Source organism: Leptinotarsa decemlineata, unplaced genomic scaffold (genome assembly GCF_025532065.1).
Source record: "Leptinotarsa decemlineata unplaced genomic scaffold, Ldec_3_MD MMD2_P_RNA_scaffold_6, whole genome shotgun sequence".
Classification (NCBI taxonomy): Eukaryota; Metazoa; Arthropoda; class Insecta; order Coleoptera; family Chrysomelidae; genus Leptinotarsa; species Leptinotarsa decemlineata.
The window spans coordinates 9,754,335-9,780,937 of record NW_027412533.1 but is presented as its reverse complement, the minus strand read 5'-3'; the positions used below and the strand labels follow the sequence as shown (position 1 = coordinate 9,780,937).

The 26,603-nt window shown below is 32.5% G+C and overlaps 1 protein-coding gene across 1 annotated transcript; it reads left to right on the top strand.

Moving 5' to 3' along the window:
* The first annotated feature begins 1,754 nt into the window (after positions 1–1,754).
* kek1 (leucine-rich repeat, immunoglobulin-like domain-containing kekkon 1 protein) lies at positions 1,755–17,248 on the top strand. The gene has a single exon (XM_074169918.1). It carries the CDS (start codon positions 2,015–2,017, stop codon positions 4,025–4,027), a length of 2,013 nt encoding a protein of 670 aa, XP_074026019.1. The 5' UTR covers positions 1,755–2,014; the 3' UTR covers positions 4,028–17,248.
* Positions 17,249–26,603: the final 9,355 nt, after the last annotated feature.

Sequence of the window (26,603 nt, the reverse complement as noted above, 5' to 3'; positions counted from 1 at the left end):
CAATTTGTTACAAATAAAAAATACGTATTTTAGCACATTTTCAACCTTACCCCTTAACAATCTTTCCGTCTCGATAGTCAATAAAAAAAATGTAATTTTCAATAATTGTTAGTGTAAATTCACAGTACCTTAATATCAAAAACTTCTGTTCTGAAACAACTTTCACTTTCAATTTCTGACAATACTATGGTGAATACTATGCGACAGCAGTAAAAGTAATTGTTTGTTATTTTCCCTGTCATTTTGTGATGAAAAGATTCGAATGTGATAATCAAAATTTTTGTTCTCTTTGAAACATTTTTCACTTTCAACTTCAATTTGAAGGCTTTTTCACCTGTAAAGATGTTTTTTTCAATTATCTTTTTCAGAAAATCCAAAAGAAATGCAGTCATTTGCTACACCATAAATACATCAACATACACTACTTACTTGATAGATAGAAACACAACAATAAAACACAACTTTGGAGTTTGTGAATATTACCACCAGTTTTCATTAAAATTAGAATGCTTTCAGTGTAGAATAATCTCAATAAATATCAGATTTTTGCAAATATCGCTTTGTTAAAAGTTATCAATGTACAAGATGACATGCTGATGAGTTATGATAATTTTCAATGCAGTGGGCACAATCATGTCGCTGGAATTGCATAGGCTTCTTCTTAAATCTTGAACACTGTTCCGAACCACAAAACTGTACACACCCCAGCAACTTTTGATGCTTTATAAAGCTCAGATCAAACCTTCTTTGGAGTATTGTTCTCATGTATGGAGCCCTGCCCCCAAACATACACTGAAGTTGCTGGTTTCCATCCAGAAAAGAGCCATCCGCCTGATTGGAGACGCGAACATTACGTGCAACCTTGATCTGTTTAAAATCTGGTTTTCCGTTAACCAGCTGTCGCAACCCTTCGAACCACAACCCTCAGAAGTCGAAACTGGTGCGAGCTGAGAACTAACGAGGTCTTACCTTTTACCGTGTGATTTCTAACACGGGTTGGATGATAGCAAGTGAAAATTGATCGTTCAGCCTGGGGCTTGAACCAGTGACTAACACGGTGGTCGATTTGAGTGAGTGAACAAAGCACCCACGTCGAACCGACTGGCTAACCGTCCGACCGTGATAGCATGGAACATCGAAAAAAGGTTGGAGATTTGTCTGTCTTCTATAGATACTTTCACGGGAAGTGTTCAAGTGACTTGGCACATCTGATTCCACCAATAGCGTTACATATCAGAAATACGCGACGGACTGTGGCTGCTCATCGTTTTGAGGTTCAACTCAGTACTTCACTGTTTAAGAATTCTTTCATCTGGAGAATTGCGTTTATGTGAAATAAACTTCCTAATAACGTTTTTCAAATGGATTTAATCTCCAGCGATTCAGATCCAATGTGAATCGCTACTTTCGCAGAGGCACTGCTCTGAGAGCGCCTTAAGGATTTTCCTGTAGTGCTCGTGTTTTGTTTTTAATAAAAATAAAAAAAGGGTCCTTTATCTTGCGCTTTTTAATACTCTTTTTATCTTTGTGATCTTCTCATAGATAAAAGTGATTTGAAAGTTGCTTCGCGATATGATTCTTATTCATCCGGCTAATCTTAAACTCTATCTCGAAGCTCTCTATACTCTTATATTTTATTAAAATATCAAATAACTTTATGCATTACATATCAACAAATACCGCTCTTCCACCCCGATCAAATAACAGCGAGTAATAGAATAAAATGACTGCAACTAAGAATGAATGGCTTAAAATAAGAATGCAATAATAAAAGGGGGTCGAAGTAAAAATCAGTACGTTGATGCGGTGGTTACTTGTGAACCAGTGCGCAACGGCAACTGTGAAGACAGGAGAGGTGAGGAACACGAAGAGTGAGCCTCACTCACCAGTCGATGTTGTGCGTTCATGGTGCGGGGTTAGAATCTGTCGTAAATGAACTTAGAAGTTTTATCTCGTCGGTTTCGCAAAATTGCGATACGTTCAAACCGATGTTCGGAAAGTGACTCGGCGAAAAATGGACGGTCTCGTGTGCTGGTTATTGTCCCTAGTGACTCTCATCTCAGTGCAAGCGACTAATTCCATGGGAGGAATATGTCCTTCCCCTTGTATGTGTAAGTGGAAAGGAGGTAAACAAACGGTGGAGTGCATGGAACGGGGACTGATAACAATCCCCGAAAACATAGACACAGAAACACAAGTTCTCGATTTATCTGCTAATAATCTCCAGATTCTCCCTCGAGAAACGTTCATAAGATCGGGCTTAGTGAATCTCCAGCGAGTCTATTTGAGGAGCTGTCGAATTGGACAAATTGACAGCCTCGCCTTCAGAGGTCTAACGAACCTCATTGAATTGGATCTCTCGCAAAACTTGCTGACTGCCATTCCATCGGAAACTTTCAAAGACATCCCTTTTCTTCGAGATTTGATTATGTCGAATAATCCGATTCAGAAAGTTGAATCGCGTGCATTCCAAGCCATCCATGGATTGGTGAAGTTGGACTTATCTAATTGTGAAATCCAAAACGTTGCGCCGAAAGCTTTCGAGGATATTGAAATGTTGGAGTCGTTGAAACTGAATGGAAATCGCCTATCAGAATTGAGACTTCGAACCGTCGAAACTTTGAGTCGGCTGCACGGTGTTGAGCTGCACGACAACCCTTGGCATTGCGATTGCCGTCTAAGATCTGTGAAGGAGTGGTTAGTGAAGAATAACATCCCTTATCCAGAAGATCCGGTTTGTAGCGGAGGCCCCGAAAGAGTGATTCATAAAACGTTTTCAGAACTGCACGTAGACGATTTTGCTTGCAAACCAGAAATCCTTCCAGTTAGTCGTTATATCGAGGCTAAATCCGGCGAAAATGCGAGTATAATATGCAGAGCCAATGCCGTCCCAGCAGCTCAAGTGAAGTGGTATTGGAACGGGCGCCAACTAATAAATAATTCAGTATTTTCTCCCAACCAGATGATTCATGTTCACGAAGAAGGAAAGCAGGAAAAAAGAAGTAATCTCATACTTACGAACGTACAAGAAGTTGACAGCAGCGAGTTTTATTGCGTGGCTGAAAATCGGGCTGGCAGTTCCGAAGCGAATTTCACACTTCGAGTTTCCCTGAAACCAATGGGAATCACTTCCCTAGGGAATGGACAAATAGCAGGGCTCAGCGCAGCTTTAGTTTTTCTGATTCTCTTTATATTAATTGTTATTTCCATTCTACTTACTAGACTGAGAAGGATACCGTTTGCAGAGAGCAAAACACCAGGCCAGTTAGAAGTGGTGACGGTTATCAATGGAGGAACCTTATCTAACGGTAAATCAGCATCGTCCCAAATGAGTTCTCCTGTAGAACCTCCTGCTTTCACAGAAAATAAATCACCCTCAGAACTGAACTTCTGCAATCCTGTGCAAAAGCCTCCTCGTTTAAATGACATTCCGTATTCGACTGCCCATTACAATGGAAACGGTAGTATCATGTCTAGTTCTTGTTTCGTGTCTCCCTCTCATTCCGGAAATAATCCTGACTTAATAAATGATGCAAAGGTTTCTGAAATCGAAGAGACAATTCCAGATCCGAATTCATCGGAAGTTATTTTCGATAAGTCTGTTAGTGGTGAATATAGCAGAAACACAGATTCTTTGTACCCTTCTGGGTTATGGGAAAACGACAAAGTTCATATAATCAGAAACAACGCTGGGTTCCATTACAATGATAAGACTCCTATAATTGGAGACGGAACTAGTACTGGTGGTTCGGCAGAAGAACTCAACTTCAGACTTGCTCAAGGAACCAATCGCGGGGCAACTTATCCCAAGGACTACGGCCTCCCAATGACTGAAACTAAACTTGAAAATCAAATTCTTACATCAGCTACACAAGTCAGCCTACCAGCTAACGCTAAAACTCTGAGGGTGTGGCAAAAGGGAGCAGTGCCCGTCCTTCCACCAGTAACAGCCCTGAAAAGAGTCATGAACCACAATAGGAATTCTCCCGATGAGGGTTATCAGGAAGGATGTGGTACCGACGTTTAAACGTCCGAAAATGATAAAATACCAAAGACTCGGCATGTTCCTACATTGTATGAAATTATTGTATTTATCTGCAGAGGACTGTCTAGATTTGCTCAAGTCGACTTCTGACTCAGTGCTGTTGAGTTTTGCAGAAACGCATGTGTAAATATAAATTGTATTCTCCCTGTGTGATATTTGACTGGTAGTCAAAATATTTGTGAATATTGTGAATAATATAGTTATGACGACGTTTACGTATTAGGTAACTAATGGAGTATACACGGTCAAAAGACTGATTTAGAGAGTTTTTATATATACGTAATAATACCTAGATAATTATTTTGCAATTTGAACATTTCTATTGGGTGGGTATCTTGTAGTAGAAAAACTAACTCAAGTTTCAGGTACCAATAGGTAATTTTAAAAACTATTTTAGCAAAAACAGGATAAAATATAATTCATGCCGAGCCTAGTGCTTCAATTATCAAAAAAAATAGTTTCTAGTCTGTTTATTTCAATAATGATCAACGTAAGTGAGTACCTACAAACTGTCAAAAATAAAGGTAACAAACTCTATAAAGTAAGTAATGTCACTTGCAGTAAAATCATTGGAAAATATTTTTTAATTGTCAATTAATTATCAAGAATTTGTCGTGAAAGAAAAATAATTCTGCCAATTCACCTTTTTTGTAAGTGGTAGCTTGATAAAACTTAAATGTATGTTATCAATATTTGTCGAACGCATCCCAGAAAGAATTTGTCTTAGGAAGAAACCGTTCTCATCTAAGTGATGTATGCCTAGCATTGAGTTATTGTAACTTATACGGCATCCCTGGATATTATGGAATTTTCCGTGTCATACCTTGTGTTGTAAAAGTATTTTACTGCATATGTCAACACGGCAATATGGATATTTGATTTTTCCACAATTTTTCAAAAATATTGTGAAAAAAATTTGCAGTGTAGTTCCTTTTTTATGTTAGGAAAAGTGAATTGAAAATTGTAACTGAATACTTTTTTTTGCAATTATCTACGTATTTGTCGTGTCTCTTTCAATAATCCTTCATGAATAAGAAACAATTGTCGCTCTTTTCTGTTATGGATATTTTTCAAGTGAATATCGCAACTCACCCTGAATCAAAAAAGTAGACAAAAACATTTTTTTTTAGAAATTATAGCATTTTTGGTGTTATACTTTCACTTCCATTATGTACTAGGTAGCAACCTCGGTACCAACGCCGAATCCAAATATTAAATAATTCATCAATTTCATCGAACCATCGAGAACAGAAAAAGTATTGATCAGTTGTCAGTTGAGTTTGATCAAGAATTTAACACTAATTGAAAAAAATTCAAGAGCGACTTTGTGTTTTTATTCATACACGATTTTTCTTTCCTAATATCGCTTCTTTCATGCAAATAATATGCACTACGAATCAATTCTAGTTTCTTTAGGTCACCATTTTCAGAAAAAACTTATTAAAAAATCAAATATACCTATTGCGGTGTTGCCACATAATGCAAAATATTTTCACAACACAAGGTACGACTTGAGAAATTCTATAATCTCAAGAGTAATACGTTTTAAAATTTATTATATCGAATGAGTTACGACGTAATTATTCGAGAAATGTTGGTGATATAAGATTCAACATTTGAAACATGAAAATCCATATTAAAACTGATTATTACAGTTCATTGTATGATTTTCACTATAAAGGGTTTTACAAAATCCGCGACACGTGTTTTCCTATACGCTTCCTCAATCGTAAACTAGGCGATTGAGGAACACGTGTCGCGGTTTTTGTAAAACCCTTTACAGTGAAAATCATACAATAAATTGTTTTAATCAGATTTGAGTTTTATTGAAAATTACATTAGGGTTACTGCGCAAGTTAGCGGTATCCCTACCTCTTACAAAAGGTAGGAGAGCAACAATTATTTTTATTTCACGACTAATATTCGACAAAAAAAAATACTTATTCGATCAAGGTAAAGTTAAAGTTTTACAACTGAGTTAATGTTCAAATATTTTCCTAACCTCCAATTCAAATTAAATCTGTTCTGACCCGACAGTAATGTTAGTGGAATCATAGTGAAGGTGGGTATATGCACCAAGTCTCAAGTACTCACTCATGAATCTTATGTTTTAGTCGTGAAGATTCATTTTAGCAAACTACCACTACACGCTAACAGCACTTATAGAAATGTTCTCGTTGAAAATCATAGATTCAACTTCCTTATGATTTATTATTTTAGACATTTGATAGGTGCATGATTCCACCTTCTTTTGAGAACTTATAAATGTTCAATACTGATTAACCTATTGAAAAAATTTGAAAACTGTATTATTGTTCTTTCTATGATACCGTGATTTATGGTTTTTAGTTCTTACTTACCAGCTACTAAAGTGTTTTTTTGGCAATGTATTTGTGAAATTTGCATATTTTGAATCTCTCACGACCTTGTTCAACAGAAATTTCATTTTAACCAAGGATTGCAAGAATTTCAATTCAGTAAATGTATTCAAGTACATTTTTTTAATTGCTTTGTAGTGATTTTGCAAATGAGTTTTGACACAGAAACCTTTCAGATATTCGACCTGAAATCACCCACTAATCTGACGTAATATGTTAATTTGAAATGATGAAAGTCAAAGTCTGAAAAAAATTTGAATTAACAGTCTTTTGGATCGATTGAAAATTAAATTTTGACTGTGATTTTGATTGAGTATGAAATTTTCAATTTATTCAAATTATTTTTGAATCTTGATTTAATATTTCACAAAAGAGAAAATAATATTGAAATGAAAATTTGAAGAGTTGCCAAATATTGAAATTTTTAAATTAATTAGTGGAGAGATCAAGATTCTGAAGACTAAAAACAACCTTTTAATTCGTAAATTCGTAATATTTCACAATTCAATATTTATGTCACTGTAACATTACGATGTTATAAATATATCTCATTTGTGAGAACAAATATATTTTATTTGTGAGAAAAAATACATAAATTTGTGAATGAAAGTTATACGTTCACGGATATAAAAGCAATCCCCATTGTCGAAATCATTGCTCATTTTTTAAATAAACTTGGAATTGAAAAAATATAGCGTACTACTTACGAATGACTTACTTAACAGAAAAAATCGTTTTTGTATTCTAACGACTGTGTTGATTCCTTTCGAGATATTGCATTTCTATATATATTTTATATTGATGTAAAAATACCCACCCGATGCAGATGTTTAGTTCATTGGATTAATATTTTGGCATGATTTTTTTATGAAAACCAACCAATAGCAACCTTCTGATAAAGTGCTGCATTTGCAAATAAACATTTCTTTTTTCTTGATATAAGAGAATGAAACAAAAAACATGCTACTTCTCATGCATAGACTATTTTGATAATTGGGTGACTCACTAGTGAAAATATCTTGAAATACTATGACTTTTTCAAAACTTATTCGACATTTGCAGTAATAAATCTGAATGATCAACAATGTTTTTGAATTAGTGTGACAATATTTTCCATAAATTCCAAATAAATATCAATCGATGGTAGTATATCGCAATATTTTGAAAATCACGACCTAAGGAGAATCTATTGAAAATATTTGACCCTGGATCTAACAAAAACAATTCTGGATGAAACTGAAATAAATATCTCAGCCAGATAATCTGATGACGTCATCTCGTTGAAACGAGGGATGAGCACAGAATGACATTCTTAGTGTGGATTTTTTTTTTTTCATTCTGTGCCAGAAAATCAAGTGCAATCATTCAATTGGTATATGATTTAAAGAAATTACAGCATTCATGCTTTTGTTAATCAATAATTTTCATCTATTATTTAACCTGAAAAACACTGTGAATGTACAATAGCATAACTATGAGGAAAATTGCGAAAATTGATCTGATAGGGTATTTTATGAAATTTTGCAATTTGCAAAAAAAGACCACCTGTTTTTTGTGATTGAATTGTTTATAACTCTTTGGGCCAAGTTGTTAATACAACTAAGACAAATCGTAAATTACTCTGTAAAGTTATATATCACTTTCCTGTGCATGAATAGATTACTTTTTTATCCTCGAATGTAAAAATTAACTCCTTTTACTCATATATCAATCGTTACCTTAATGAAGAGATTGAGTAATGTACGATTTGCAACTTGAACTGAAGTTTTTCCATGACAACCCATATAAGTGAGCATTCTCCCGCTTTTAGCTGTAACGGTAAGAGTTATTGCTCTTCGTTTCGAAATGCTACTAAGAAATTGACCCTTTTTTATTCAGTTCTACGAGTTTCGAACAGCATTTCTGGCGAATTATTCGTTCTGGCGCCTTGTCGAAACCATAAAAAAAGAGGGTTGTATTACTGACGTTCTGAGTTACTGTTGAAGGCGATGGGATGTTCATCAACTTTATTTAATGTTTTGGCAAACTGGTTGATTGAACAACTTTTGAAAACACGCAATAAAATATTGAGGATCAATTGTATTCACAGCTACGAAATATTATTCCATACTATCGAATTCCACAATATTCTTGTTGAATATTCTTTAAGTCTCTCCTCTTGTATCTTTTTATCTGCTATGAAGCTAAGAGCTATGAGCCTATCCACCTTTCAATGACAATCTGAATATTCTAAGAATTATTTCTTCATATACTGAATTGTACATCTCTTCTTTGGGATATTTGTCATCCATCTGGATGATGTCTTATATTTGCAAGAGACATGCGGATCTGCCTTTCCAGATCCGCATGTCTGACGTCTTCCTCATGCAGCCCCATTTTAATCATGATAATCTCTAAATGAACAGCAGTAAATGAGCAGACTTTGAATTATTCCGATCCGATCCCTGATTTCCTGAGGCAATACTTTGTTTTTATCATTTATAAAACTCTCTTGAAGCAGAACTTTGTTTTTCCTATTTCTTAAACTTTCTCTTCCCCAAGTATATTTTCATCCTGTTCTTTACTTGTGTTACTTGTGTTACTTGTGAATCCATATATTTTGTCAGTAATCGTAGTATATTCACAGCTGGCTCAACAGCTAATCTGTTTCTAGAGCATCCATCATCTTTTATTTTCTACCAGTGTCCTGGTATCCAGTGAAGATTTTCAAAAACTAGTTCCAATGTCTTTCTTGGATTCATCAATACTCTGAGTATGACATTGTTGTTTATTAACAACTGAATACAAATCAAAAAAGGGTGATAACACATTGCAAATCCTTGAAAAGCAGATGTGCATTTACCTCTGCCGTATATTCCAGTTCCTGACCTATTAATATTTCCTCTAGGTGACTCTATCGCAGATAACATCTTCGTTGCCTTCGTTGTCTCTCCTACTATTCGAAAAATCACAACTTCTATCTATATTTACTGTTATTTGTGGCAATTTTAAGCATGCTGCTGCTAGGTTATTTGAGGTGGAGTCTCCTCTTGAAGTCTTCAGCATTGCAGAAAAGCTTCTGCATCAGGGCCCCAGATCTCAGTGGCAGCTTACTCTGTGAAACTGTTTTAGAAATCGTGTCAGATTTCTTGTTTTTCCAAAGTGTTTGCATTCTTAGCACATTATTGACATATGATTTGTTGGAACTTTTGGCATAGAATAAAAGCAGCTATGAAGTGTTCCTCATCTCTTGAAGACACCAACTTGGTTAGTTAGTTTGATCTACTTCTTCATTTTTCTTTAGTTATGTTCTCTAATTTATAATCTTCGCAATAGTTTACATGATCGAACATATTGCCTCGTTATTGTAATCACCAGCCGTTGTTGCTGATAAGGTGCGATAATTTTTAAGGTTTTCAATGAGCATCGTTATGATGAGATGGATCTGCTGAAATCTCCCAATATAGTTTGATTACCTTTCACTTCTAGGTTCGATCGAAGATAAAAATGCCTTTTCACTATTTACAAAATCATTTCAAAACATTGTCACTACTTTCTATTTCTTTCTTTTCTTTCTGTCTAAGAAGAAGTCGCCCACTTTTTGTTTCAGAAATCTGATATTTACAAAACAAACACTTTTTTCAATCACCAGAAATGCAATACTCTTCTCGATGCGCGTTTCATCAATCAAGTTGGCATCTTCAGTAGATGAAGAAAACTCTTTTCAATATCCAATATATTTTTATGTTTCAATAATTCATTCAATTTGAACGAGAAACAAATGAAGTGTTCAGTAGAACAATGGAGGTTCCTAAAATTAAAATAAACTCAAAATTTGGAATAGAATTTGAACTTAATTTTGGCAACTTCTTTAAGCTACCAGAACCGAAATATTTTTCAGGCAGAACATGAAGAATCCGTGAGAGCGAAAAAGTGAACATGAAATGAGCTATGAATAATGGCATAATTGGATTGTAGGAAATATTTGTCTTTGGTTAAGTAGTTCTGTCAAATGAATCGCTGATATCTATATTAGATATCTGATAACCTTCATTGAGTGACTCCAGCAAGCACGTGTTCATTAGTTGAACTTCATAAAATTCCTCAAGGACTTCAAAATATTTTGAGTCAAAAACTATCACAAATTATCAAAAACTGGCAAATGAAGAATGACATATGAGAACAGTGCCTCATAATTTTTTGTGGCATGACATATTTAAAAAGATTTGCAATTAAACCACAAAAATCTTTTTCGAAATTATTGGCATTCTGATGTTTTCCCAGAAAATTGCATACTTCCTTTTTTACCCAACCCAATGTAACTCTGTTAATTATACAAGCTGAATTGACTTTTGATAAGAAAGAGATGTTAATAACAATAATTGAAACGTCAATAATATTCACACCAAAAAAAGAGTGAAAATAAAGAGAAACGATGATGACTAATGAAAAAGTGAAAGGAACTGATAAAAAATATTGCAAATTAAATTGCATTGCGACGTTTCGTTAATAGCAACAGTAATTGATAACTGAATTCCTCGAAAATAATTTTTTCTACTGCATTGGGTCTTGGATTTCAAATCTCTTCAAATTTTTGGAAACATTCACGAAATTGTTGCTGTGAAAAAATAGAAAAGTAAAAATTTACTGTGAAGGACAATTTCTATAATATTAAATGAGGTATTTGTCATGACTGTACGTCCATGCACTACTCAATCAATGATTAACGAAATGTAATAAAGCGACATTCAGTTTTTGAAATGAACAGAAACGCTAGTAAAGGGGCTTTCCCCCAACACAAACACTTCAGTTCCTGCTCCGTTCACCATCACTAATCTTATTTCACCTTATTTAATTTCCCAAATACACTTCAGTTGTGATAGATCGATATTTCGCATGCTCTAACTTTGTTGTATTACCCTCAAATTTCATCGAGGTTAATACCCCGAGTGGGTTGTACATGTTCATTGATTTATTCACTATGTGATGTGTGTGTTGAAATATACAAAATTCATGAATAACGTCATTTTCCTTTTTTTTCCAACTTCATTCTGAAATTATGTATTAGAATGAAGTTTAGGTGTGAAATATTGTTGGATATCAAATATCGTCAAATATTGATCTACTCCTGCACTTATGGGTCCGCTTTCCTGAAATAAACAAACTTTTGAAAAATGAATCATATACTAAATTTGCCCAGAAATATTATTGCGTCTAACTGTGTGCAATTTATATTATTTCCTATTAGGATTACAGAAAGAGGTTTCCATACGGCGAATATTTTCTCATAAAAGTCATATATTGGTTATTGAATTATAATGTGTGACGAAGAAATTATTGTATATCTCGCTATTCAGTTGTTTGTAGGATAAAAAATGTATATTTGGAACGAAGTCATAGTTCATTGAAATCGATATTTCTACTGCTGAGAAATTTAAAAGCATAACGGTTCATTAATATCGAAAATGTTGATATTTTCACACCTTCACATCAAAACACTTCTTCTACTACAAAAATTGTCTAAGATAGTATACGGTTCATTTTTCTGTGCTAGTGAAAAACGAGTAGGTGAACATTTGCTGTGCTGTAAAAATGTTCACTTTTTCACTGGCACAGACAAATGAATGGCGTAGTATCTTCAACATTTTTTTTTAAAGAATGAAGTGAAACAATGAAATGTTCGTGAATTGTTGAAAATTTCAATTGTTCATATTTTTCTTGAAAACTGAACATGCATTGTCTTTTGTTCCTCATTACAAGTTGTTTGGCAATATTTCCATAGATGACGTCATGGTGCCGCCATATTAAATTACAAGAAAGTGGCCTATACGTCGACATTTTGAATAAAAACGGTCACTTGTGTTATAACTTTGAAAAAGATAATTTTATATCCTACCAAATAGTATAAAAAATACAGTTGAATCAACATAATTTTTTTGTTTTATCGGTAGAAATATTTGTTTATTAAACTATAAACTTCGTTTCGATAATCAAATATATTACTTCACAAACAACTGAATGGCACCGACAATGATTTTGATCTCACCTGGTATAGTCAAAATTTGTATTAACAAGTTTTAAGTACTGACAAGCAATTGAATGAATTTTATTAAAACACCGTGACATTATTGGGAAAATTCACTGATATGCTTTTCGTATTTGATTTATTTCAAAAAGTTTTTTGATTTGAGGTTGATGACAAGCTATAAATGCGAATTTCTGAGCATTTCCATATTCCATATGCAGAATGCATTTAGACGTGATTTTTAATTCTCCAAGTTCACACTTTGATTATATCTTATAGTCAATAAAATATAATCTTGGAGATTGCGAGCAGATTGAACATGTTTATTGAGTCATTCTCTATACAGGGTGTGTTCTAGATTTTTAAATATTTACCAGTTACAAAGTGGAATTGTGAATCAAAGAAGAATCAAAATTATATTCTTTCATATGAAACGCCACATATTGTTTTCAATATCTGGAGCCTCTCAGAAAAGTGATTGTTTTAATTTTCAAATATATGATTATAATATTCAACGAAAGTCATTTTTTGTGGAGGAAAAAATCGGTTTTTTATCGACCTTTTTTTGGGTAATGGTTACCTTCCACAATCTGAAAAAATATAAAAATTATAATGGAGAACTTTATACAAGTGTAGAAGGGCAAACTTTTTAGTTTACCCCGATAAGTTACTGCGTAAAAATCAAAGTATTTTTCACAAAGAAAAATCTTCTATTTATCAGTAACTTGTCGTATTTCACAATTTTGCCTATCAAAAAAATATTAAGAAATTATACTTATCTTTTACGTTTCGGAGGCCAAAATCTGCCTCCGTCTTCAGAAATGGATAAAAATTCGAATTAATATGCAGTTATTCCTTTTTTGAGAGCCTATGCAGGAATAACTGCATATTAATTCGAATTTTTATCCATTTCTGAAGACGGAGGCAGATTTTGGCCTCCGAAACGTAAAAGATAAGTATCATTTCTTAATATTTTTTTGATAGGCAAAATTGTGAAATACGACAAGTTACTGATAAATAGAAGATTTTTCTTTGTGAAAAATACTTTGATTTTTACGCAGTAACTTATCGGGGTAAACTAAAAAGTTTGCCCTTCTACACTTGTATAAAGTTCTCCATTATAATTTTTATATTTTTTCAGATTGTGGAAGGTAACCATTACCCAAAAAAAGGTCGATAAAAAATGATTATAATAGTTATGTCAATAATAATAACAAAAAGTGAACCTATTCACGTTTGGCAATTTCAGATGAAAATTCTGAAGATATTTCGTGGTTTGATCATTACCGATTAATAAAAGTCGGTGAATGAAAACTCAAGATTTTTTTTCAACGCAAACCCCTGCTTTTGGTTTTACATGTGATTTTCTTTTGAAAAAAGTTTTCCAAATAGTTTTATTAGTATATACCTAGCGGTTCGATTGTTATATTATAAATCACACATACAGAATTGAAAAAATATTTCTCTACAGAAAAAGACTCTAGAAGTTAATAATCATCAACTAGTCATTCAAAGCGGACCATAAATTAATCAAAGTTTGAAAGTCCTTTTTTATAGGAACCACGTACGTTAATCCATAGCTAATGAACCGCTTGGTATATGTAAGAAATGTGTAAGAAATTGTGAAATGTTTCTATTTGTTTCCATCAATTGAAAAAAGTTGTCCTCAATTCATCATTATACAATGAAAAAACTACCTGTATAAAATATTTTCACTGCCAAACAGAGTCTCCAATTGCGTTGAACTCTTTAGCATTGTTTTTGTTATAATTTGCGAATTGTTCTCGCTATTACTACAATAATCCTATACTTAGAAGTTTGAATAAGTGAAGTAGTATAAAAAATCTCCGTTGAAAAAACTCAACTTCATTTCTTCGATGTTGATATATTTCAACTTCATTCCAGAGTTACACCTCAAAATTGGACAAATACACCTTCCAATTCAATGAGAAATGTTTATTTGCATGCAAATAGTCTTTCATTGGTTTTGCTATACAAATATTATGCCAAAATAATTTATCGAAATTCATGGTTTATTTAATGAAGATTAACTCGTTAACATGTATGGATGAAAACTGTTATTTATTTTTGTATTTATTAATAAATATACTTATTGTAATCGATTAGGTTATGTTCCACTGTGTTATAGAAAAATAACGTATGTGTTGGAATAACATCAAGTGCTTCCATATGTCTTCAGTAAGATTTGTTGAGAATCCCAGTGGTAAAAAATAAGTTTCTTTTTGTCTTATGAAATATTGCGTGAGGGGTAACAGACCCTCAGTTAACAACTATCTTGGTCACTTGATTTTCTCTGCTATTATTATTATCAACCAAGTCGTCCATAGTGATGCTCGAATATAATTGGTATTAATTTCGTTACCTCAACTATATTACTGAAAATTCGAACAGTTTTTCACTTTACTACTTCAAAATCTAGGAGTGAGTGATACACAGTTTTTTTAAATTAATGGAGAATCTGAAGAGTGTAATAAACATCAAACTGAAAAATTCAGCCCAAAAATGGACTAATCTATTATTTCCATATGATTGTGGGTCACAGACGCATTGAATGAACACTGGATTCGAAAACACAAAAAAAAGATTTAAGAAGCATCAGACATTTGAAAAACCAGCTACTTGTAATCCATTTTTTATTTTTCATCTTGGTTGATACTCAAAACATGTAAATACAATTTTCCAACTACCCATGGTTTCAATTTTGTTTTAACAAACATTGAATGATAACGAAGTTCTAAAAAAATAATTAACATGTTTCTGTTCACAACTTTTCTATTCATAACTCAGGTATTCCATGAATATAATCACTTCAGGGAAATACAGATGAATATATATATTTTCCAAAGAGTGTATTACACATTTTCCAAAGGCTATTTCCACAAATGAGATAAAAGCAGTAGAATCTATATAATTTTGAATTTGCTATATCGCTAAATTATGATACAAATGTAAAATGTATCCGAATTTGATTACATACTTTCGAATCATCGTCAGGGAATATATTCAAAAATTTGTTTTAAATAGACCATTCCGTTTTTGGTTAATTCCAATTAGACAGAATTCTTCGAAACAGAAATTGTTGACTTTTTGCATTCTGTATAATGTTCTATTGACGAAAAGGCTGTCAAAAACTTCAATAAATCATAAAAGAGGCCAAAGAGAGATTGATGCATATGCATATATGCATACGCTGTGAGACCGAAGTCTGTGCAAATATGTTTACGGTTTACTTTCTTGTGGAATGCAATTTCATGATGGACAGGTGATTTTATTATACTAATGAACTAAAATTCCTTCTTGTACGAATGAAATGAAATCCAGAAAAATATTTGCGAAAAGTACCACTGAACTTCAATTTTATCAATATTCAATTGTTTCCAATCAATAAATGGAAATATGTACAATAATTCCCAAGAATTTTTGATTTGGTTTTCGTTAAACTACGATTTGAATAAAAGTCTGAACGGAAAAGCAATATAACGCTGATTATAAAATATTAAAATATTAGCAAACACGGGGTTTAATTATAAATTTTCGTACTTCAATTGTCCACTGGTCCTTGAAGAAATGTGAAAACAAAATGTTTTCAGTTCTATGGCCAGGTCAAAATTTGTATGGCAAAAATATTATAGAACGGGTGTGGAAAGACTTTACCTTATTCACAATTTCATTACCTGACATTGAATTATTCATATAATTTCATAGTTGATAAGAAAATGGATGAATAAATATGAGTGGAAGGGTAAATGAATGCAATAATTTCGAGCGATTTGCTCATCAATTTATATTGTATTCCAATATTCTCAATTGCAATAATATGATGGCCCAAAAGTCAATTTTTGCTTCATTTCTCCATCAGGTTTTTTGACAAATTTGATATATATCTGCTTTTCCTAAGTTTTAAGTAATGCAAAGTAGCCAAAGTGCTACTTTGCTACTTCATTGTGTATATGTACTTTTACATATATTTCATTTTTCATATCTAACATACTGACCTTGACTAAATGTACCAGAGAGCCTTGACTCTAACAAAGGAAAATACCAACACGAAAACTGTAAGCTTTCAGAGTTGATAATTTTATGTCTAAATATTTGATAAGTCTCTTCTTGAAACTCTTTGAATTGCAACCTCACTAAGATGAAACACTAATAAAATATGGTTCATCCACGTAAATATATATGGGCTGAATGGATTCTACTCTGAAAAAACAATGTTCAAATCTTATTCTCAAAATAATATCTCTCAATCTATAAGTAAGAACAATAAATAATATGACATGAAAGTTATAGTGCTCACAGCCTGGACCTTCTAGAATGATTCATTATGTAATGAGTATTCGAACTCTATTGTAGTTGAATTGTCCCAGCAGTTTTAAATATATCGCAAATTTTTATGTATTATATTCGAACGACAATTTATTGTGACATTTTCAGTAGTTTATCAAATTTCAACACGTGTTTAACTCCACAATAGTTCCATCAGGCGTGTTGTCATATTTTCAATACGTCTGAAGAAGATATTTTATAGTAACAAACATGTCACGGTTCTGTAAACAGTAAACACATGCATTTTGTTGGTAATATATTTATTGAATTTTCAGAACGTAATTCAACGCTTCAATAAACTGATACATATGGACGCATAAACAACTTTTTAAATGTAGAAACTACTTTAACAATGATGTCTATTGAATAATAAACTATTAATAATGATACTTCAGTATTCTTAATGTTACCAAAGTGTACATAAGTGTGAAAATGAGCATATAGGAACTTTTTGTTAATAAATCTTTTTAAGTATTACGTTCATTTTTCTTGCTTGGATAGCGACAACGATCTAATAAGTAGTTAGGTCGAATGTTATGTTTCATAAATAAGGGATTTGTAAGTATGGATAACTGGGTCGTCATGGCTATTCAGTTGCGATTATTAGAGGAAGTTCTCATTTTTTTGCAAGTAATAACAGTCAACTATTCTTTTATTTGTGCAACAATGAGCTCACTTGATTATTCAATACTGGCGGGCTTAAATATTTTATGGGAATAGGTACATCAAGGTGTGGCTTTTTTCTACTTCTTATTATATACTTTCACAATTTTGCACTTCTTTCTATTTTGTCTCTGTACTCTAGAGAGAGTCGTTTGTTAGTTATATGAGACACATAAGAGAATCATCATCTTATACATTTTTTCCACGTCTCAGAGGGTTTACGGGTCATTCATATTGATAAATGATTCTCTTAGTAGTGTTCTCATCCCTTCCTGAAAATATGAATTGTCCATTAATTTTAAGTTGATTTAGGCCTGTATTTCGGAGACATACCCAGCTGTAAAGTATAAACTTTGTGTTTTGGCATCATAAAAGTATTCTCAAAATTCACATATGATTCGACGACCGCAACTTCAAACATTGGGGGTCAAAAGTCAAAAAAAACGATTTTTTGCACGTTTTTTGCCAATATCTCGTTTCCAATGGGATTTATGCTATTTTTTTTAAATTATTATTCTGGCATCGACTACTGAGGTCATTAGCCATTTTGTAGTATACGATAACTGTTTATATTTTGTTGAGAAGGTCTGTTGCTTTCAGAAAGTTCAAAACATTCCTTATAGCTTGGGTACTGAGGCAAGTTCTGATATTATCCGATAAGTTATATCGATATCGATCGGCTTCATATTGGTGGCATTCTAAGAGAAGGTGTTTAACCGTCATCAGAGTTTGTCAATTTTCACAGGATGGTTGTCATTCATTATCGGTATTGTAGAGAAATAAATTCTCTACAACTTTTGTTTCAAACATTTTTTCATACGTTGAATCGTTTTTGAGATAGAAAGCAGCGCGAGCGCAGATTAAATATTATTTGAAATTAACTGGTTGTCCCGTTCGAAATCAGCTCATCTAAGGTTTATAAATTATTACTTAATAAATAATTATAAATAATTTTCATTTTTCAGTAACAACTACATTATATTTAAATATTTTTCTCATTAATGAACCGATCTATGAATTTAATAATGCAATTTATTCCTGTATTTCAAAAAGTCATTGAGGGATATACTTTGATTACTTTTTGATTGTATTATTTTTTACGGTAATTGCATTTTGAGTAGAAAATAATTTGGTAAATCTTGTTTGAAATTTCTAAACTCTGAAATTCTTTCATAACTGGTAGCCTCTTCTCTTGAACAAGAAATTTTCTTTAAAAAAGTTGGCAAAGCAAATGTGAACACGGAAATATACTCCTCTAAGAGTTTCGACAAATATTCAAGTTCTAAAAAACACATTTTGTTCCTTCACGCTTTGAGCGGCTGTGATACGACTTTTGCGCTCTTTAAAAAAGAAAAAAAAAACGTTTTTGGGAACATTCGAGAAACTATCTAATTTGGATGAACTTGCCGCAGCATTTCAAGAAGAAAACTGCCCGGTTCAAAGATTATTTGATAGTGGATTGCAAACTTTATTAGCTGTTTATAATGCTCTAAAGTCTGTGCAGTTATCAAATATCCCACCAACAAGTGGAGCAGCTCACCAACATTTCGATCGTGTTTATCACCAAGTTCAAACTTGGTTAAGACATGATTTGGAATCCCAGGAATGGAGTTGGACAATGCGTAACGTATTGCTAGAACCTATCAAGACCATTTTACCACCTGCTCCAGATGAGTTACTCAATACGATATTCTGTAACTCCAAAAGTGGTTGTGGTTCAAGATGTGGATGCAGGAAAGCAGGGTTGCAATGCTCTTCAGCTTGTGGTCAGTGTAACGGGCAAGCTTGTCTCAATGATGTACCATATGAGACCAATGTTAACGAAGATAGGTCCTTTGATCCAGAAATCATGGAAGAATTGGAAACGAATCTGGGTGAAGATGACAATGAAGATGATAACGCCCTTGAATTTTTACAACTGCGAGAAGACGGCGACGATGAAGAAGAAAATTGAAATTAAAACTCATTATTCTTTTAATTATTTCATCTGTTTTTTTAATTTTGACATTCACAAATGTATCAAATGAGATTTTTCAATAAAAATATTTTTCAAAATTTTATTTCTTTCCTATTAATTTTTATTTATTAAAGAATAATTACTATAGATTAGATTTGAATTATAATGTTATATTTTTCCCTCTACAAATTTATAACTACACGGGCAGGTAAGTGTTATTAAATAAATTGATACTGAATTGAAAATAAACAATTAATGAAAAATATATTTGAGTATAATTTATTTGTTGATAAAAAATGAAAATTATTCATAATCATTCATTGAGTAATAATTTATAAACGTTAAATGAGCTGATTTCAATCGGGACAACCAGTTGATTTCAATTAACATTTAATCTGCGCTCGCGCTGCCCTCTATCTTCAACGTATAAAAAAATGTTTGAAAAAACAATTGTAGAGAATTCAATTCCCTACAATATTGATAATGAATACAATTAGCAAAAAACCCATTGGAAACGAGATATTGGCAAAAAACGCGCAATAAGTCGGTTTTTTTGACTTGTGACCCCAATTTTTGAAGTTGCGTCTATCATATGTGAATTTTGAGAATACTTCAATGATTCCAAAATACAAAGTTTATACAAATTTACAGCTGGGTATGTCCACTTTCCTAGGCAAACTCCCTAAAATGACTGACCTATGAAGTCGGCCTAAGACCAAATATATATTTTTTTCCAAATTTCTAATGCAAATTCACCTCTTAGATAGCATACAAGTTCATTCATATTGATGTAGAATATTTTCAGTATTGTTCTTATCACTGTCTGAACATCGAGTAGGGTAAATATTTAGAATATGGCGAAATTGATTTTTTTTCGAAAGTTCAATCATTCCGCTATCATTCGTCAAATGACCCGAAGCTATTTTCATTGATGCTGCTGAATATTTTTGTTTTTTATTGAATATATTCCAAACATTTTTTCGTTTCATTTCTGATCCGGAATACTAAATGTCTGCTAATTGAGCGGTTCACTAAACTGTTGAATAAAAAACAATCTTATAGGCACATACAGTATCATCCCCAAAGTATGCAGCACATGGGAAACTTCTTTATCAAGTGTTTTTCGTCAAAATGTTATTCTTGATGAAAGTTTGTGCATTCCTTAAAACTGAACATGCACCAACAAAATACAAATACAAAATACCTACTAAAGTAGGTACTCTTATTTTGAAAAATCTGAGAAAATGTTATTTAAAAAAGTTGTTCAGCATCAAAAAATACATTCAGATTTGAAGTCATGGCCATCTAAGTGAAGTTTTATTTTTCATTTTTTTATATGGGCACTACAAAAAAATTTGCTAAAACGATAAATAGACAATATCCTGTATAAGACGGTTTATCTTAAAAACCTGAAATATTACGAATTACATAAGTCAACCTCGGTCAATTTGTTGAAGAGTAAAATAATTTTCGAAGGTTTTGGTGCAGTTATTTTTATGTTTTGTTAACGCCTAAAATTGCTCAAAATTTCACAGCACTGTAACAAAAGCTTGATATTCAATAATATGAAATCACAAAACATAAAATAAAATAGGTATTTCGGAATAAACTCGTTGATTTTCTGGAGATTTTCTTGTCCAAAATAATTCTCCGTAATAAACTCCAGAAAATCAACGAGTTTGTTCCAAAATACCTATTTCATTTCGATGTTTTGTGATTTGATATTATTGAATATTGGGTTCTTGTTACAATACTGCATAATTTTGAGTAATTTTCGGTGTCAACAAAAAATTAAAAAAAATTGAACCAAAAACTTTGAAAATTATTTTGCTCTTCAAAAAATTGACCGTAGTTAACACCATAGTTGTGTAATTTGTAATATTGCAGGCTTTTAAAATGAAAGGTCGTATACAGGATGCTGTCTATTTATCGTTTTAGCAACTTTTTTTTTTCGTAAAAAAATGGGTAAAAAAATAAAACTTCACTAAGATGGTCATGACTTCAAATCTAGATTTTGTTTAATGCTGAACAACTTTTTTAAATATCATTTTCCGAGATTTTTCAAAATAAGAGTATTTTACTCCTGTCTAAAAATCAAATATTTGAAGGCTCCTCGTATATCACGTGTGTTTTACTGTATTTTGTTAGTGCATATTTAGTTTTTCAGAAATAACTTTTTGTCGAAAAACCATTAATAAAGAAGTTTCTCATATGGTGCATACTTTTGGGATGACACAGTATATGTGAACATTTCAAATCTTATAATAGGAATACGAACTCAGCGTCACAATATCTTTTGTGAGAATTAGTTATCTGGCAGTTTGGCAGCTGAACACAAATTAACAGATATGAAATGTCAGCGGTCATCACACCAGTTGTTATTTTTAGTTTAATTCAATTTTCGCGTGAAATTTAAAACTGCTTGAAATGAATGAATGGAAAAATAATTGAATAAAAAGAAATTACCTACACTATTTGATTTGGGATAATAGGTAGAACGTGTATTTTAAGGTTGAAATGTAGAAATTTAAATCTTTGTATGCAATAAAAATCTAGTGGGTATATACAAATGTTCAATTTCTTGAGTAGAATATGGAACGACTGGCGTGAACTGAGTCTATTAAGAATACTTTTTCATTACCAGAATGAAAATTTTATCTCTCGATACGCGTTTCGCTAACCAAGTTAGCATCATCAGTAGATGTCTAAAAAACTCCTCATCTTCCGAAGATGCTAACTTGTTTATCGAAACGCGCTTAGAGAAACAGCATTTTTGTTACAGTGGAGGAAGAATGCGTTCAAATTCCATTTGTGTCGAAAGCACAAAAACATAAGCATAGGCATGCACTATAATCTGAAGTAAATTATATGAAAAGAAAGAAAGGAAATTGAGCGGATAATGGAGATAAGCAGTGATAAACTACCGAAATTTTGTTTTCTGATTTCTGTGAGGTTTCGACATTTCACATCTGTCATCTTAACACCCAATATAAAATATTTTGAAAGGCAGTTGACAGCAAGGGTCTAGTGCAGAAAAAACTGAACATTCAAGTTTTACTTATGAATTCAACAAATAAGCCACCAGTTAGTCAGGAATCAATGTTAGTCGTTTGTGGTTTATATCGAATCGCCGTTGTATCTTATTCTTGAGGTAACATGCAAAAACTGTAAGAAATATCAAGTGATAGATGGAGTCACATTGAATAAGTAATTTACTGTCTTAGTGTTACTCGACTATAGGAAAGTTTGTCGTCCACATACGATGTTTATTGAAAATATTAGAACTAAGTCAAATTGTGAAGCATAAACAATGCTTTCTCAACTGTTTTTACGAGTCGTTGTGGTTTCGTGTGCTTCTCAATTGTTGAAGTACTATATTTTTTACCTATTCACCAGGTCTCCACTGAAAATCAATACTTTCATAAATTCACAATCAAACAAATTAAATCAAATTTATTCTCAAGAGTAACCTCACAAAATGCATCAACATATACTTGAAAATGAATATATATATAGGTATATAGAATCTTAAGAACAAAAACTGCGCCTGTTGAAAAGCACAAACTTGTAATCAGGAGAACAAAACATTCATTTCATTTTAATAAAGAAATACCGACATTCGACGGAATAATCGGAGCTTTGGAAGAAAATCAAAGAATTTCTCCAATGATAGGCAAAAAATATTGTGGAAAACTTCAATAGAAAAAAACTTCATCTGGGAAAAGCAAATGAAAAAAATCACCTTACAAATTGCATTACCATACTTGAAAATGAATATATACATAGGTATACAGAAACTTCAGAACTAAAACTGCGCCTGTAGAAAACCACAAACTTGTAAACAGGACAACGAAACATTCATTTCATTCTAAGAAAGAAATATTGACACTCGGAAACTAGGAAAAGCTGAAGTTTGTTGTGTTTTAACATACGCCTTGTAATCCAAAGATCGTGTGTTCAAATCCCATGGACCCTATAATTTTTTTTATTATCATCAGTAACGTTATACAAAAAATATGTATGATACATTTGTTAAAAGTGATTTTATTTTGCTCGTGAGTTCGCTCCACTTGCTGATGCTTGTTTTGCAATAATCCCCAATCACAAAATAAAATGCCGCTTTCAACACTTGTAGGTAAAACGTGAATAACTATTTTTCCCCAAAAACGGCTTTATTAAGAAAACCTGACGATTTAGGTATAGGGACATGCATATCATTTTGAAGCATTTTTCACCATCTTTCAATTTATCGGTGATATACAGGAGGATTCCTTTGAAAAAATTAACTTTCGACTACTTTTATGCACAATGGAAATAATAATAATTTCAGCACGTCCTGTATGATATGGAGTCGATTTCTTGGTGTTATTAGAATATTTCGAGTTTGTCCAAACTATCTTCAAAATATCAACTTTTCATGAATTGAGGGTACTGATGTACTTAATTTCAATTAAGGCTATGTTTTGGAGCACATTTAGCACAATTTATTTTTTATCTCGAAAACAGATAGAGATAGGTATAGGACATTATTAACAAAAAAGTATTAAAATACTAGAGCGATGCCAAAAATGTATTAATATACGGAGTGTTCCATTAAAAAAATAAAGTTGTAGGACTTTTTGATAGAAGTAGCAACGCCGCATTGCTGAAAATATTTTAGATCGATAGAACAGGTAAGGAAATGTGAGAGGTGAAATTTTCAGAAAAATCATGCTTTGCGTTTTCCAGAAACGTCTAACCTACCATCGACCGTGAGTCACGCTGTATAAATGGATTTTGTGGAGTTGCAGTCAGATTGGTAGTGCTGTTACAAAGAAGACTCATTATTATCTTTGGGTAGATCTGTTACCTTCGTCAGAACAACTGAAATGAATAATTTTTCATAAAGATTTAAATACGGAACACTAACTAACGGGACAATAATGAAGAAACTGGAACAGAACGAACAGAAATGAAATGCATTACAATTTTTATATATGTCTAATTTTGACAGAGTGGAATGAGGAAAAATTCTGATGATTTTCCTTGTCTTTCTTGTAATTAAGTAAAAATGTAAAAATTTGACTCAAATTTTCAAAATCTATTTACTTGTTCGTGTTCGTTATTGATGTGGGTCATTTCTAAGTATGTTCTTTTAGTTCTCTATCCAAAATTTCTGGGTTCTCAGAATCCATTCTGTTATCCTCCGTATTGACGTGTTCACTCAATCTGCAAAGATCAAAGTTTCGTCTGCAGTCGCTTTCTATATAGGTTTTGGAACAATCTATACCTGAAAATTTGTATACATATTGTGTTCGATTTCTGTTTATTCAAAATTGAAGTTTCGACATCACTATATAATTAAAAAAAATTGCAACATTTATTTTAGAAATCATAAAGTGATTGTTTCGGAATACCTACACCAAATAATTTTGGTATTGAATATAAAGTAATGATTAATGAATAAAAGCCTGTATTACATTATCAAGCCCATTTTGGGATGTTGGAGAAACCGTTCTTTCACAAAAAATAGTCACTATTTCCAAAAGCAGATTTGTAAAAAGTGAAACAATGTCTAGGCTTATCATAACATAATTTTGAGGTATTTGAAAATTGTTAATAAATTCGATAAAAGAAAATTAATCTTTGGCCTGGCATGGATTGTTTGTTTGATAAAAATTGGTTGATATATTCGTCAAAAATTTGCCGAGTTTAGAATTCGCAGCATCAACGGAAGATACAATGGGTCTCATTAATAGGGTCGGTTTATGGATTTTCGGTAACGAATAAAATGGCGGTGCTACGGACGTACATCATACCTTTGATAATAGAGCTGTTGTAAAATCTATCTTTTGATCATTTTTAATATTTGTGACAAACTTGTTAGCTTTCTGTTGTAATGTTGAAGTTGAATCAGATCTTAAAATAGAATAGTATTTATTATCTTTTGAAAATATTTGACATTCATGAATATATATATATTAATGAATATTACCAACTGGAATTTTTCCCAACAACAAACCATTACACGACACGTGTTTCGATCACCAAGTGATCATCTTCAAGATGAAGATCTAACCAATCATACTTACAAAGATATCCTTATTTTTGCCATAGATACGTGTTAAAGTGAGTGTCTTAAATTGATTTTACATTGTGACCTTATGTAATAGATAGGTAAATCTAATAATTGAAATATTATAAGCTATATAAATTTAATTTCACAAATTGCCTTATCTACTACTCTCAAATTAATTATACAATGTGTCCTTATGTAATAAGTTAGGTAAATCTAAAAATTAAAATATTATTACACCTTGGTCAAAGACTGGTTTGGCCCTGGAGCGCCAATTGATTTTTGTTGTTGTATTATATTTTCATGATTTGTATTGAAAATAAATAGATTCATTAGTTTATTTTCATTAAAATATTATAAGCTGGACCCATAAAATTAATTTCAACATATTGCCCTATCTACTTTTTTTAAATTAATTTTACAATTTGTCCTTAAGTAATAGCCAAGTAAATCTAATTCATAAAAGAAGACTGAGATGGTCCTTTTCACCAGGAAAAGAAGTTTAACGGGCTTAAAACCTCCCGAAATCTTCAAAAGCAAACTAAACTTCTCTGAAGAGATGAAATACCTTGGTACTATCCTCGACAAGAAGCTAACATGGAACTCTCATCTACAGAGTAGAGCAAAAAGAGCATACGTGGCGTATGAGCAATGTCGGAGGACAGTGGGACGCGCATGGGGTCTTTCACCCCGTGTAGTCGCCTGGATTTACACTGCAATAATAAGACCTATGTTAACGTATGGAGCCATTGCATGGGGACCGAAAGTTCTATAAGCAACGGCCATCCAAAAATTATATCAAATACAGCGACTGGCTTGTTTTAACATCACAGGAGCCATGAGAACAACACCAACCGCTGCAATAGAATTAATCACGGGTCTGACCCCTCTGGATCTGTACGTTAAGGAGGTTGCGTTAATGGCCATGGTACGATTGCGCACGGCTGGTGTAAACCTCGAAGTAGGAATGGGTCAATTGAGGCTGGGCCTATGGCGGGAAGCTCTCACTGCGCAACCTCTGCTGCAGGCAACAAGTGATGCAATTGAACCCAGGTTTGTGTTTAATAAACCCTACAAAATACAAATTAAGCAGAACACAGAGTCAGATGCTACAAATGCAATACGGATTTATACAGATGGCTCAAAAACCAAAG

Coding starts and splice junctions, on each gene's coding strand:
- kek1 (XM_074169918.1), top strand. CDS start 2,015: ATGGACGGTCTCGTGTGCTGGTTATTGTCCCTAGTGACTCTCATCTCA.